This window comes from Microcaecilia unicolor, chromosome 3 (genome assembly GCF_901765095.1).
Source record: "Microcaecilia unicolor chromosome 3, aMicUni1.1, whole genome shotgun sequence".
Lineage (NCBI taxonomy): Eukaryota > Metazoa > Chordata > Amphibia > Gymnophiona > Siphonopidae > Microcaecilia > Microcaecilia unicolor.
In genome coordinates, this window is record NC_044033.1 from 307,120,450 (window position 1) to 307,133,310 (window position 12,861).

The 12,861-nt window shown below is 44.9% G+C and overlaps 1 protein-coding gene across 2 annotated transcripts in view; it reads left to right on the forward strand.

Moving 5' to 3' along the window:
- Window positions 1–12,861, forward strand: part of POU6F1 (POU class 6 homeobox 1) — a 143,985-nt gene that overhangs the window by 105,006 nt on the left and 26,118 nt on the right. For both annotated transcript variants that reach the window (XM_030198283.1, XM_030198284.1), the window contains one exon: window positions 509–730. In XM_030198283.1, coding sequence (XP_030054143.1) covers window positions 509–730 — 222 coding nt within the window. The remainder of the gene's footprint in view (window positions 1–508; window positions 731–12,861) is intronic.

Sequence of the window (12,861 nt, forward strand, 5' to 3'; positions counted from 1 at the left end):
TCAATCCTGTAAAGTAGAAACTTGCAACAGTCCGGAATAACTCCTATAAAAAATACTGTTCGGCCTGTTCTCCATTTTATTGACTTTGCTGAGTAGTTTCTCTAAAATATCATTTTCCTTCTTTGTGTACTCTTTTGATTCTTTTTCTTTTCTGGTTCATTATTTTTTTTTTCTTTCCCAGTTTATTTTACTTCTTATTTTAAGCACAGGTGGGAAGTTTCCTATAACTCTGGCATCTTCTTTGCTGATGCCCTATTTGTTTTTTATGGTTTGCCTTGGAAATTCACAGATAGTATTTCGGGTGTCTGTGAGCTTGCATGGGTTGTGGGCTTTTCTGATTTAGTAGGAAATATAAGTTTTGTGAGGAAACCAGGCTTGGATTAACTTGTCATGACGATGTGGCTTTAGGATGCTATCATTGGCACCCTCTTTCATTATTACTACTGCAAACCCTTGGTGCAGTCAGCTTCTTTATTTTACAATGCGATTTATCCTCCTTCTTCCCCAGGTTATTGGCACCCTTCCCTGGCTGCTGAACTCTGCTGGCATCACAACAAGCAATATGCCAGTGGCCCTGTCAGCCCAGAATCTGCAGGTACAGACAGTCACCCCACAGTTGCTTCTCAATGCCCAGGGGCAGGTCATCGCCACTTTAGCCAGTACTGCTGTGCAACCAGCAGCAGTACAGAAGCAGAGTGACCCAGAATCTCCTGAAAAGCTGGATGAGCAGGTAAACACATGAGCTAGGGATATCTCTGTCAAAGTCATCACAAATCAGCAGTGGGTCTCTCTCTCTCTCTCTCTCTCTCTCTCTCTCTCGCTGTCTTTCTCTGTCTATCTGGATTCAAAGGTCAAGATGCTTTATTGATATGTCTGCATGCATGTTGCAAAACTATTACATAAGGAGAGCATTTTTCAACACTACTACTACTTAACATTTCTAAAGGGTTACGCAGCGCTGTACAGTTTAACAAAGAAGGATAGTCCCTGCTCAAAGGAGCTTACAATCTAGAGCCACTTACCCATATAAATTGTCTGTCTGGAAACTTTCCCTCTCTTCCTATAGTATAAAAGTAGTGCATGCTGTTCCAGAATGCACATACTTTCACCCACATTGAGTGTTCTTAGGGGCAGCATTAGTCTGGATGGAAGTCCAAGCAGACCGATATTCAATAAACAACAACCCGTGTTCTGTATCAACATCATTCCTAGTATTTCACTAACTAGAGTAAATACAGAATCCCAAAAAGGTTTGCCCTTCTTACCACATTCATGCCAACATAAATCACTTCTAATCCCATATATTCGTTTCAATCGCTGTGGCTTGTAGTAACCCTCATACAACTTCTTGTAGCCATTCTCTACCACAAGGTCCAGATTTCTTTTTTTTTTTTTTTCTCTTCATTATTTTCTTTATTAGTTTTAGTTTATAACATTCACAAAGGAACGCAATAAAGAAGATTATTAGAAATTGAGTCATTTCAAAAATTAACATACAAGAAAATATTCTCATTTTCATAGACCACTACCAGTGGGATCCAAGAATCAGCAGTTAACTTAAACCCAATATCGTCTTAAATTTTGGAACAGAGGTTAAACCAACTATACAATCAGACAGCAGCATTATTCTGGTTAATTGCCCCAGAGGGATTTCTCAAACTTTCTTTAGCAATTACAAACTCTTGAAGTTTCATGGGGTCGGTAAAAAGAAAATTATTAGTTTCATAAGAAATTAAACATTTACATGGGAACTTAATAAAGAAAGATGCCCCTAGGGCTAAAATTCTTGCCTTAAAAGCCAAGAGTTTTTTCCTCCTTAACTGCGTTTCCCATGATAAATCAGGAAAGATTTTTATCTGTCCCCCCATGAAATCTTCTTTCATATGTTGAAAATATATACGTTGAACATTGATTTTATCCAGTTCAAAAGCAAAGGATACCAATAAAGTAGCTCTCTCTGTTACCACAGAAGATTCTAAAAGTTCTGTTACATTTAAAGGTTCTTCATCAGCATTTGGTAATTGTTCAATCTCCCTTTTTCCTTTTATATAATAAACTTTTGTTACTGGTGGGAAATTGTCATTTGTGAAACCCAAACTTTGTGAGAAATATTTCTTTAGCAGCTCCATTGGGGAAATAAATGTTGAAACAGGAAAATTCAGAAGTCTCAAGTTATTCTTCCTGAGTTGATTCTCAAGAAACTCAAATTTTCTAGCAACTACATTTCTTTCCTTAATTAGTGCTGTTGTAGTTTCTTTCGAGGATACCATTTCAGTTTCCAGTTTTTTTATACCATCTTTATTTCCCTCTACTTTACTGGATAGTTGATGAAAATTATTTCTAAGTTCCCGAGTCTCTCCTTGAAGAGATTCCGAAATCTTAATTAAAGATGAGTCAAGCCTCTGTATGACATTCCAGAGCATTTCAATTGTGACTGACGCAGGTCTTACCAGGCCACAAATTGCCCCGGAAATACCTTCTCTGGGCTGTAACGGCGTCGAGGTAGATCTCAATCCCTCGATTGATGTTTCTCCAGAGAAAGATTCAGCGAGTAAGCCTCCTCCGAGCGCTTTAGGAAGCGAGCCCACTTCGGACGTCCTCAAGCGTTCGCTGCTTAGAACAACACTGCTTCCGGGTTGTGGTGGGGTTAGGCCTTGCGAAGGAGGACTGAGCGTCACTCCCTCGCTACTGCTGTGTGCGGATGTCTGCGCTAATGAGGTAGGCGTTGGAGTCTCCGGCGCCCGGATCCCGTATGCCTCCAGAGTAGATTGGCGTGAGGTGGGGTTCCCAACCGGTCCCGAGGAGGCAGGGGTAACGGTTTTCCCCTTTCTCTTCCCCATTTCTCTGGGGACGCGCCGCGCTGCCAAACACACAACGGAGGTACAGGAGCTCTCACGACGCATGTCTGTTCCCAAGCACCATCTTCACAAGGTCCAGATTTCTAAATGTGTTCCTGAATGCGCACATCCATGCTTTACAATTTTCATGATGGTGATCAAACGTGGTGAGCGCTGTGTTAATGAACTCACAATGAAACAGTTGTTTGGCAAAGTCTGAAACATATGATGCTTCAGTCTGAGTATGCTGAGGTGCCTGTGGAACACTAATACGAGGTATAGGCTTACTGTGTTAACTTTAAACAGTGAGATAGGGTGTGGTTAATCAGATACACCTGACCTGAATGAAAGCTGTTTGATGGGTTTCTGCTGAGAGAAATCATGAAGCCATGTCCTGGACCTAATTCACATGGGGCATTTGAATATGGGCATATAGTAGTGAGGTTTTTTTGTGTGTATTCGAGTCTCAAGCCAGCTGTAGTACATCCATATATAGGATCCCAGGTGATCACCCATCCCTCACCTACCTTAAAATTTGTCTCTCTAGAGGTCACTGACAGTAGCATTGATTGATATACATTGCCTGTGGCCTGACCCAGAGCTTTTCCTCTAACCTGACCTGCCCCCTCTGATGCAACCTCCAGTTTTCACAGGAGCGGAACAGGTCAGAGGGAAGGCTCCAGAGCAGGCCACAGAGAAAATATGCCAATTGCTGCCACTGCCAGGGATTTTCAAAAGACAAGTTTTAAGGTAGATGCGGGTGGGTGAGATAGAGGGTGAGGTGCTGAACCACAAATGGGCGAGGGGCATAGGAGCAGAATGGAGGGGGAGATACTGCACTGTATATGGGGGAGGGAGGGAGAGAGATAGAGAGACAGGCAGACAGACAAGGGGGAGGGAAGAAAGAGAGAAACATAATGTACCCCAAGGTAGAGGGGAAGGGGGAGGGAGAGATGCTGGACAATGGAAGAGAGGACAGGGAGAGGGGAAGAAGTTGGACCCAGAGGGAGGGAGAGATACTGGTCAATGGGAGGGAGGGAGGGGAGAGATGTTGGACCCAGGGACAGAGGGGAGAAATATTGGACAATGGGAGGGAAGAGAGAGGGAGATAAGCTGAACCCAGGAGTGAAGGAGAAGGAGGAAGAGATGCTGGGCAATAGGAGGGAGAGAAAGAGAGAGAGATGTTGGATAGTGGAAGGGAGAGATGTTGGACCAGGGGTGGGAAGGAGGGAGGAAGGGAGCAATGCTGGACAATGGGAGGGAAATAGGAAGGGAAGAGAGAGGGAGCGATGGTGGACCAGGGAGCTGGCAGTAGGGAGGGAGGAAGGGAGAAATGCTAGACACGATAGGAAAGGAGGGCGAGAGGAAGAGATGCTAGACCACAAGGAGGGAGGACAGGAGAGAAAAGAGGTGGGACATAGAGATGCTGGGGGTAAAGAAGAAGGGACAGCAGATGCCAGGCTATACGTAGGAGGAAGGAGAGGAAGAAAATGTTGGGCTACAAGGGCAGAGAAAGGGAGATGCTAGGAATGGTGGAACTTGTGGTAAGACTGTCCCTGTCAGCAAGGAAAGTAATGGTGAAATTAAGCAACCTGTAGTTCTTCTCAAGCCTAGCAGTGAAGGGGGAAGGGAAAGGGACATGGTACTTGGTATACCACCTTTCTGAGGTTTTTGCAACTACATTCAAAGCGGTTTACATATATTCATATTGTCGGAGAAAATTTTTCTTCACCCAACGCGTAGTTAAACTCTGGAATTCGTTGCCAGAGAACGTGGTGAAGGCGGTTAGCTTGGCAGAGTTTAAAAGGGGGTTAAACGGTTTCCTAAAGGACAAGTCCATAAACCACTACTAAATGGACTTGGGAAAAATCCACAATTCCGGGAATAACATGTATAGAATGTTTGTATGTTTGGGAAGCTTGCCAGGTGCCCTTGGCCTGGATTGGCCACTGTCGTGGACAGGATGCTGGGCTCGATGGACCCGTCTTTTCCCAGTGTGGCATTACTTATGTACTTATGTACAGGTACTTATTTTGTACCAGGGGCAATGGAGGGTTAAGTGACTTGCCCAGAGTCACAAGGAGCTGTAGTGGGAATTGAACTCAGTTCCCCAGGATCAAAGTCCACTGCACTAACCACTAGGCTACTCCTATGAATAAAGGTTGAGAGGAAAGCCTGAATTGGAGAAGGAGGGAACAAGCATTCTCCTCATTGTTTAGCTGAAGGGGGAGGGACATTCCCAGAGGCCAGAGCAGGAGAGCCATCTCACCCTCTACCCTGTTGGGCTCAGGAATGATGTAATAAGAAAAGGGAGGGGTGAGCTCTGGAGGAAGGTAAGAGAGGAGGCTGAAGGAGAGGGAAGGGCAGGAAAAGGGAGCACATGTTCCAGAGGCAACACTTAGAGGGGAACCTAGACAAATGGAGAGTAGGTTCACTCCTGTCCTAAAGCAATCCTCCTCAGCAGCTCTGTCCTAAAGGTAGTGTAATGTATTCAGCCTTTCCCCTTGTTTCTCATTAGGGAGGAACCAGTATGTGTGACTGGTGTGAGGGTGCAGAATGGGAAAAGAAACAGGAAGAGAAAGGAGAGACTTCCTCTCTCCTTTCTTTTTTTTTTATTTATCATTTTACTTAATTACATTCACATTTATCACATAAATGTAAGGAAATACAGAAATTAATATAAAAAGGAAAACATTTTCTCTCAACAATATATATTTACATAATTGTCCACAATTGGAAGATCCAAGATCAGGAAAACAATCTTAAAGAAAATAAGAAAAACTCAAAATGGTTAATCTTACACTTTACATTTTCTGAGGGAAGAAGGTTAATCGGTTATTGCAGCCGGTACAGTGGTAACTGAAGGAAGTTGCTGCAGAGGATTCATCATCTGTTTCCACAAACTCTTATAATTTCTTAGGTTCAAACAAATAAGTAATAAAGAAATAAAACAATTACAAGGGAATCGCGCTAGGAAGGTCCCACCTAGGGCAATGATTCCTGGCTTAAAAGCCAAGACTTCACACCTCCTAGTCTGCGATTCCCTTGATGTGTCAGGAAATATATGCATCTTTGAACCCAAAAAACTATCAACCATGTATCGGAAATACAATTTCAAAACATTGTTCCTATCTAAATCAAAGATGAAAGTCACTAATAATATAGCTCTATCTATAACTTCTGAATTTTCCAAAATGTCAGTTAAACTTACATCTCTTTTCTCTGATAAAGAAGATTTTAAAGGAAATATAATTTTAGTCACCAAAAGGTGGCTATCAGAAGGTATTAGCAAAGTATCAGAGAAATATTTCTTCAAGAATTCAGTAGCTGAAATATAGGATATTATAGGTAAATTTATCATTCTCAAGTTATTTTCCCTTAATTGGTTCTCCAGAAATTCCAATTTTTACAAGAAAGATAACTATTCTTCATTACCAAATTATCTGATTTTCATAGAGAAGCCATTTCCGTAATCAAAGTCTCTATTTTATATCTTGGACTTCCACTTTGTTAGATAAGTATTAATATAAATTCTTTAACTCACATATTATAGTGAAAAATTTTAAACATCTGAAGAAGAGAGTTATTCACATTCTGCTGCAGTTCCTATAGTACGTCCATTATGACATTATTGGCTTCACCAAGTCCAATTTCTCCACAGAAACCGCTCCAGATATCTTCGGGGGGAAGAGCTCACTCTCCAATCCCCCAGTTGGTTTATTATCCGAGTCGATGCTGCGCCAGGACCTCCTCGGGTCACATGAAATCCTAACCCACTTCGGGCGTTTCCATTATTGACCTCCATAGCGAAGCAATACTATTTCCGGGTCTTGGAGGGGTCGTGCCAACAGGGGGACTCAAAGTCACTCCCTCCACTGAGATTCGGCAATAAAGCCTTGCTGTTCCCCGAAGCAAGAACCGATATCCCTGACGTTATGACCCCGAATCTCTCCAAAATAGACTGAGAAGTGGTGGGAACCCCAGCCATGTTCGAGGAGGACAGCACCATGGCTTTGCCTTTTCTCTTCCCCATTCTCTGGGGAGCGCGCCCTCTTCTTCAGGCATTCTGGTGTAAAACAGGAACTCAACTAGTGTACATCCTCCCTCAACGCCATCTTGGATCCTCCAGGTTGGGACACTGTTTGGTTTCTCCTCAGAGGCCTGTCTGATATGGGTAACCCTACAGCATAGCCCTCTGAGTCATTGAAACACGGAAGCCCCTCCACCACTTACAAGGTGGTGTCCCTTCGGAGGGGTTCCTCTCTCCTTTCAATGGTGTGGCTGATAGAGAAGTAAAAGCCTGTTACAGAAAACTTTAAGGGCATTCTTCTCTCTGAGAGTGAGAAGGGAAGAAGACTGGGTGAGGGACTGAGCCTTTCATAGCACTGCTAAAAGGTAAAAGCAGCTCAGGGGTTTACAGTTTTCCTGCTGAAGGAGAAAAGACTGGAAGGGAGGGGCAAGACCTCTCAGGGGGACTGCTGAAAGGAGCGGGCAGGCCAGGGTGTATAAAGACCTGTCTGGAAGGGAAGTAGCCCAGGTTCTCTAATAGGTCTCCTGTTTACAAGTTTTCCCAGTGGAAGAGAAAAGACTGGGGAGAGGGGCAAGACCTCTCAAGGGGACTTCAGAGAGGAGCAGGCAGTCCAGTGTGTGGGAAGAGACATACCTGGAGGGAAAATAGGCCGGGTCTCTAATGTTTACTGTTTCATGTCCCAGGGGAAGGAAAAAAACAGGGAGAAAGAGACAGGGCCTTACCAGGAGCTGCTTGGAGGTAAAGCAGCTCAATCATTTGCAGACACATCCTGAATCAGGGAGAGTGTGACCAGACTCTAAGAACTTTCAAGTTAATAGGGAGAAACAGCTCTGGCACTAAAACTGAAAGAAGGTGAATCTGCTTGGACGCTTGCTTTTGTTTTAAGGAACTATATTTCTTGGGACATTAAGCCAGTTCTCTGATAGTCCCATATAAAGTATCTTGTTGGGCAGACTGGATGGACCATACAGATCTTTATCTGCCGTCATTTACTATGTTACTATGTTAGTCTGGATTATTTGCTAAATTACGCTTGTGGTTTTGTTTGGGTGAACGAGGGACATGGACTGTAGTTTTTTCTTTAATGTTCAAAGACCACAATTGTTTTGGAATAAAGACCAGGAAGAAGTACAAGCTCAACACAAGTCTGAGTGGTTTGGTTTGTTATTTTCAAACTGCTAAAGTAGACTTTGAACTCTATGAGGTGACTAGAACCAAGACATAGTACGGGAGCAGCAGCATCCAAAGGAGGGACAAGCGGGACCTGGTGGAAAATAGAGGCAACCGAAGGGAGAGGAGCAGGACCTGGTGACATATGAGCAAGACCTGGTGGTGATAAACTGTATGGGAGATGAAGTGATGACCAAAGAGAGGATAACAAATTTAATTAGATGTCCCAAGTTTGTTTTTATATATGTTGTGCAGTTTGTGAGCATGTAAGCATGGGGACATCTAATACAATTTGGTATCCTGGTATTCTGGTGGATTCCTAAGTCTTCTATTGTCCCTCTCTTTGGTCCTCCTTTCTCTATTTTGATATCTGTGGAGACTTCTCTTGTTTTATAATGAAGGAGAACCCATGAGGGGTTGTCAGGGAGATAAGTGAGAGGAGGATAGTGAGTACAAAGGATAGAAATGTGGTAAAGGGGAACTGGATGAAAGATAGAGGGGAATAGGAGTGGGGAAGGAATGAGATGGAAAATGACATTTTTATTTTTATGTACCCCACTTTAATGGTTGTCCTTAAGTGGATTATCAATAAAATAACCTTGAATCTTGAAAATAGGAAAGCTAATGAGTGAGAAGAGATGGAACATTCATAGGCGAAAAGTAAAATGGAGATGGAGGATTAAAGGGCGGCGAGTGATGCTGGGGCAGATGGCTGACAGATGGTCAGCTCCCTTTATCTTCAGCCCCCATGCTGTCCTTGGAGCCTCAGCAATAGGTCTGTCGCGCTTGTTTTGCCTGGATTCTAACACTGTCTGCTCTTTGCTTGTTCTGACCTGCCTGAATTCTGACACTGTGCTGCCCGCTGCTTGCCCTGACCATTGCCTGGATTCTGATGCTGTCTGCTGTCTGACCTGCCTGGATTCTGACGCTGTCCTGCCCACTGCCTATCCTGACCATTGCCTGGATTCTAACACTGATCTGTTTGCTGCCTGCCCTGACCATTGCCTGGATTTTGACATTGTCCTGCTAGCTGCCTGCCCCTGACCATTGTCTGGATCCTGTCACTGCTCTGCTCTCTTCTGGTTCTGACCACTGCCTAGACTTTGACTCCACTGAGCCTTCTACCTGTCAAGTACTCCTCCGAACCTCTTTCCAAGTCCTGCTGGCCGCCCGAACCTTACCCCAGTCTTTCCTCTTTCACTGGGAAAACCCATAAACACCCTGGACTGCCTACTCCCTTCAGCAGTCCCCCTGAGAGGTCTTGCCCATCCCCCCAGTCTTTCCTCTTCCACTGGGAAAACTTGTAAACTTTTGGGGAATGGTGATCGGTTCAGGTGAAGCTTCCTCAGGCTTGATGACCGCCAACCTCCAGCTTTGGAGATGGTACAAGGGCTCACTACAGACCTGCATCATCAGGGGCGTGATAAAATTGTTGAGGCCATGACCTCATCTGACAAGCCTACGATTCCAGACCTGGCTCAGGCCCTTCAACAGCAAAAAAGCCAGCTGCAGCATCTCTCAGGGATCCTTCAGGACATATGCTCACAGCTCAGTGCTCTACACTTCATTCCTTAACCAGCCCTAGTATCCTTGGGGCCAATATTCTCCTCGGGTGCAGCGACTTCGCTCCAGGTTCTCGAACCTCCTCGGTTTGATGGAACACCACAGGCTTGTTGGGAATTCCTGAATCAGTGCCTCATGCACTTCGAACTGCAACCGGCCAACTTTCCTTCCAACAGAATCAAAGTTACATATATCATATCCATTCTATCTGGACAAGCTCTGGCTTGGGCCTCCCCACTTTGGGAATAACAGGACCTGATCCTTTTGGATCTACAAGCCTTTCTGAGGCATTTCCATCTAGTCTTTGATGAGCCTGGACGACCCTCTTCAGTGGCCAGTGAGATTCTCCGTTTGCAGCAAGGTTGCCTCACTGTTGGAGCCTATGCCATCTATTCCGTACTTTGGCCTCGGAGCTTTGATGGAACCAAGAGACTCTGGTGGCTATATTTTGGCAGGGGCTGGCGAAGAGAATTAAGGATGAACTCACGGGTTGGTAGCTGCCGGTCACCCTGGATAAGCTTATTGCATCTGTATCTGGATCAACTTACGTTTTCAGGAACGAGCACAGGAACTGGCATCATCCCATAGACCTCCATGCCTGGCGCCTCACTTCCAATGACCCTTGATTTCCTCTAGGTCTCCGGGTTCAGCATGTGAAAGGGTCAAGGAGCCCATGCTAGTGGGCCGATATTGGCTCTCTGAGAAGGAAAAGACTCACAGAAGACGTAACAACGTTTGCTTATATTGTGGAGAACCAGGGCATTTCACTAACAAGTGCCCCCATAAGCTGGGAAACAAGAAGGCCTGGGGTCTTCAGGGGAAATGACATTAGGCCTTCTTCCTGTTTCCCCACCCTCTTTGTGTTTTTCCAGTGTTTCTATGATGGAATTCCTGCCAGATTGAAGTTCTAGCCCTGACTGAGGCAGGGGCCACCGGGAACTTCATTGATGAAAGACTCAGCAGTACTACATATCAATCCAACCTCTGGCTAAAGCCTTATGTGTCTCCTCTATTCACAGGGACCTATTATCAGGTCTAGTCAACCCTGCCTCCACTCCTCTCACCCTACAGGTGGGGATCTTGCATCACGAAGTTCTGTGTTCTCTCTAGATCCATTCATCCAGTTGTCCTGGGACTTCCATGGCTTTGATGCCATTCCCCTCGGATTGACTGTAGAACTAACGATATTGCATCCTGGGGTCTGTCCTGCTTCCATACCTACTTAGGTTAACCCAATAGGGATGACAACACCCAGCCTACCATCCAGCCAAGGCCCCAATCTTCCGGGACTTCGTAGATGTTTTTAGCAAAAAACAAGCGGAGGTCCTCCCGCCACACGGAGACTTTGACTTCACCATCGTCTTGTTACCAGGGAGTTTGTACCCTCTCCCAACCAGAGACCCAGGCTATGACAGAATACATTGAACACCTACGGAAGGGGTTCATCTGACCTTCCACTTCTCTGGCTGGGGCTGGCTTTTTCTTTGTCAATAAGAGGAATGGAGGCCTTTGCCCCTGCTTAGTCTACAGGGGCTTAAATGTTATCATGATAGAATTGCTATCCACTGCCGCTCATTCCAGAACTTTTTGATTGGCTACAAGGGGCCGTCGTTTTTACCAAACTAGATCTGCAAAGAGCCTATAATCTGGTTTGGATTAAAAAGGGGGACGAGTGGAAGACGGCATTTAATACCCGCGATGGGCATTTTGAATATTTAGTCATGCCCTTTGGACTATGTAACACCCTTGCTATGTTCCAGCATTTAGTGAACGTTATTTTCAGAGACCTGCTATACTTGATGGTTATTGTGTACTTAGACGACATTCTCATTTTCTTATCCTCGATCTCAGAACATCCAAAACATGTCAGAACCATTCTCCAATGACTGAGGGACAACAATCTGTATGCCACATTAGAGAAGTGCACTTTTCATCAAAAGACCATACCCTTTTTAGGGTACCTTATATCATCTTCAAGATTACAAATGGACCCTGATAGGCTCCGGGCCATCTAGGAATTGTCACAGCCTTCTGGACTGTGAGCCCTACAGCGCTTCCTTGGTTTTGCAAATTATTGCAGGCAGTTTATTGACCACTGTTCTGTACTTGTGACACCCCTTACTGCTCTCACTGAAAAGGGGGCCAATCTCAAGACCTGGCCACTGGAGGCCTGCAGAGCCTTTAAGTAGCTAAAGAATGTCTTCCTCTCAGCTGCTGTTCTGCAAAGGCCAGAACCTACATGCCCATTCATCCTCAAGGTAGATGCCTTTTCAGTAGGAGTGGGGGCAGTACTCCTTCAAACTTCCCAGGGAGGATGATTGTGTCCATGTTTTTTCTTCTGTAAGAATTTTACTTACATGGAACGTAATTATATGTTTGGGGACCAAGAACCCCTAGCCTTGAAGTTGGTCCTGGAAGAATGGAGGCACCTCCTGGAGGGAGGCATTTCACCCTTTCACCGTCATCACTGATCATAAAAATCTCCATTATCTGCAAGAGGCTAGATGTTTAAATCCCAAACAGGCCAGATGGTCACTGTTTTTTTGCACAATTTGATTTTCACCTGACCTTTTGCCCTGTAGAGAAGAATATTTGGGCCGATGCCCTGTCTAGGTCCTTTGAACCAGCTGAACAACAAGATGAAGCACAGCCGGACCTTGCTTCCCCTCCAGGAAGAACACTAGTGCCCTTCCAGACACGTTGAAAGGACTTACACTTGGTCCATTCTTCTTGATTAGTAGGACACCCCGGGGTCCGAAAGACTGTAAGCCTGATCTCCCGCCATTACTGGTGGCCTCGGATGGCTCAAGATGTTTGGCACTGTTCTCACCTGTCCTAATTGTGCCGAACCCAAGGTTCCGCACACTTGCCCTTGAGGCCTGTTACAACCCTTGCCCATTCCTGAAGAACTTTGGAATGAAATATCCATGGACTTTATCACAGATCTTCCCACCTCCAATGGGCATAAGATCATTTGGGTTATGGTAGACCGCTTCAAGAAAATGGCCCACATTATCCCTATGCTCAGCCTCCCATCAGCTGCCACCCTGTCCCATGTCTTCTTCCAGCATATTTTTCACCTACAATGGACTGCCTTCCTGGATACTCAGCGATTGAGAAGCTCAGTTCATGTCTCAATTCTAGGGGCAACTTTGTGCCTCTTTAGGAATCCAATTACAATTCTCCTCCGCCTATCATCCACAAACTAATGGACAGAGCAAGTTAATCAGACACTAAAAACCTTTCTTCGTATGTATGTCA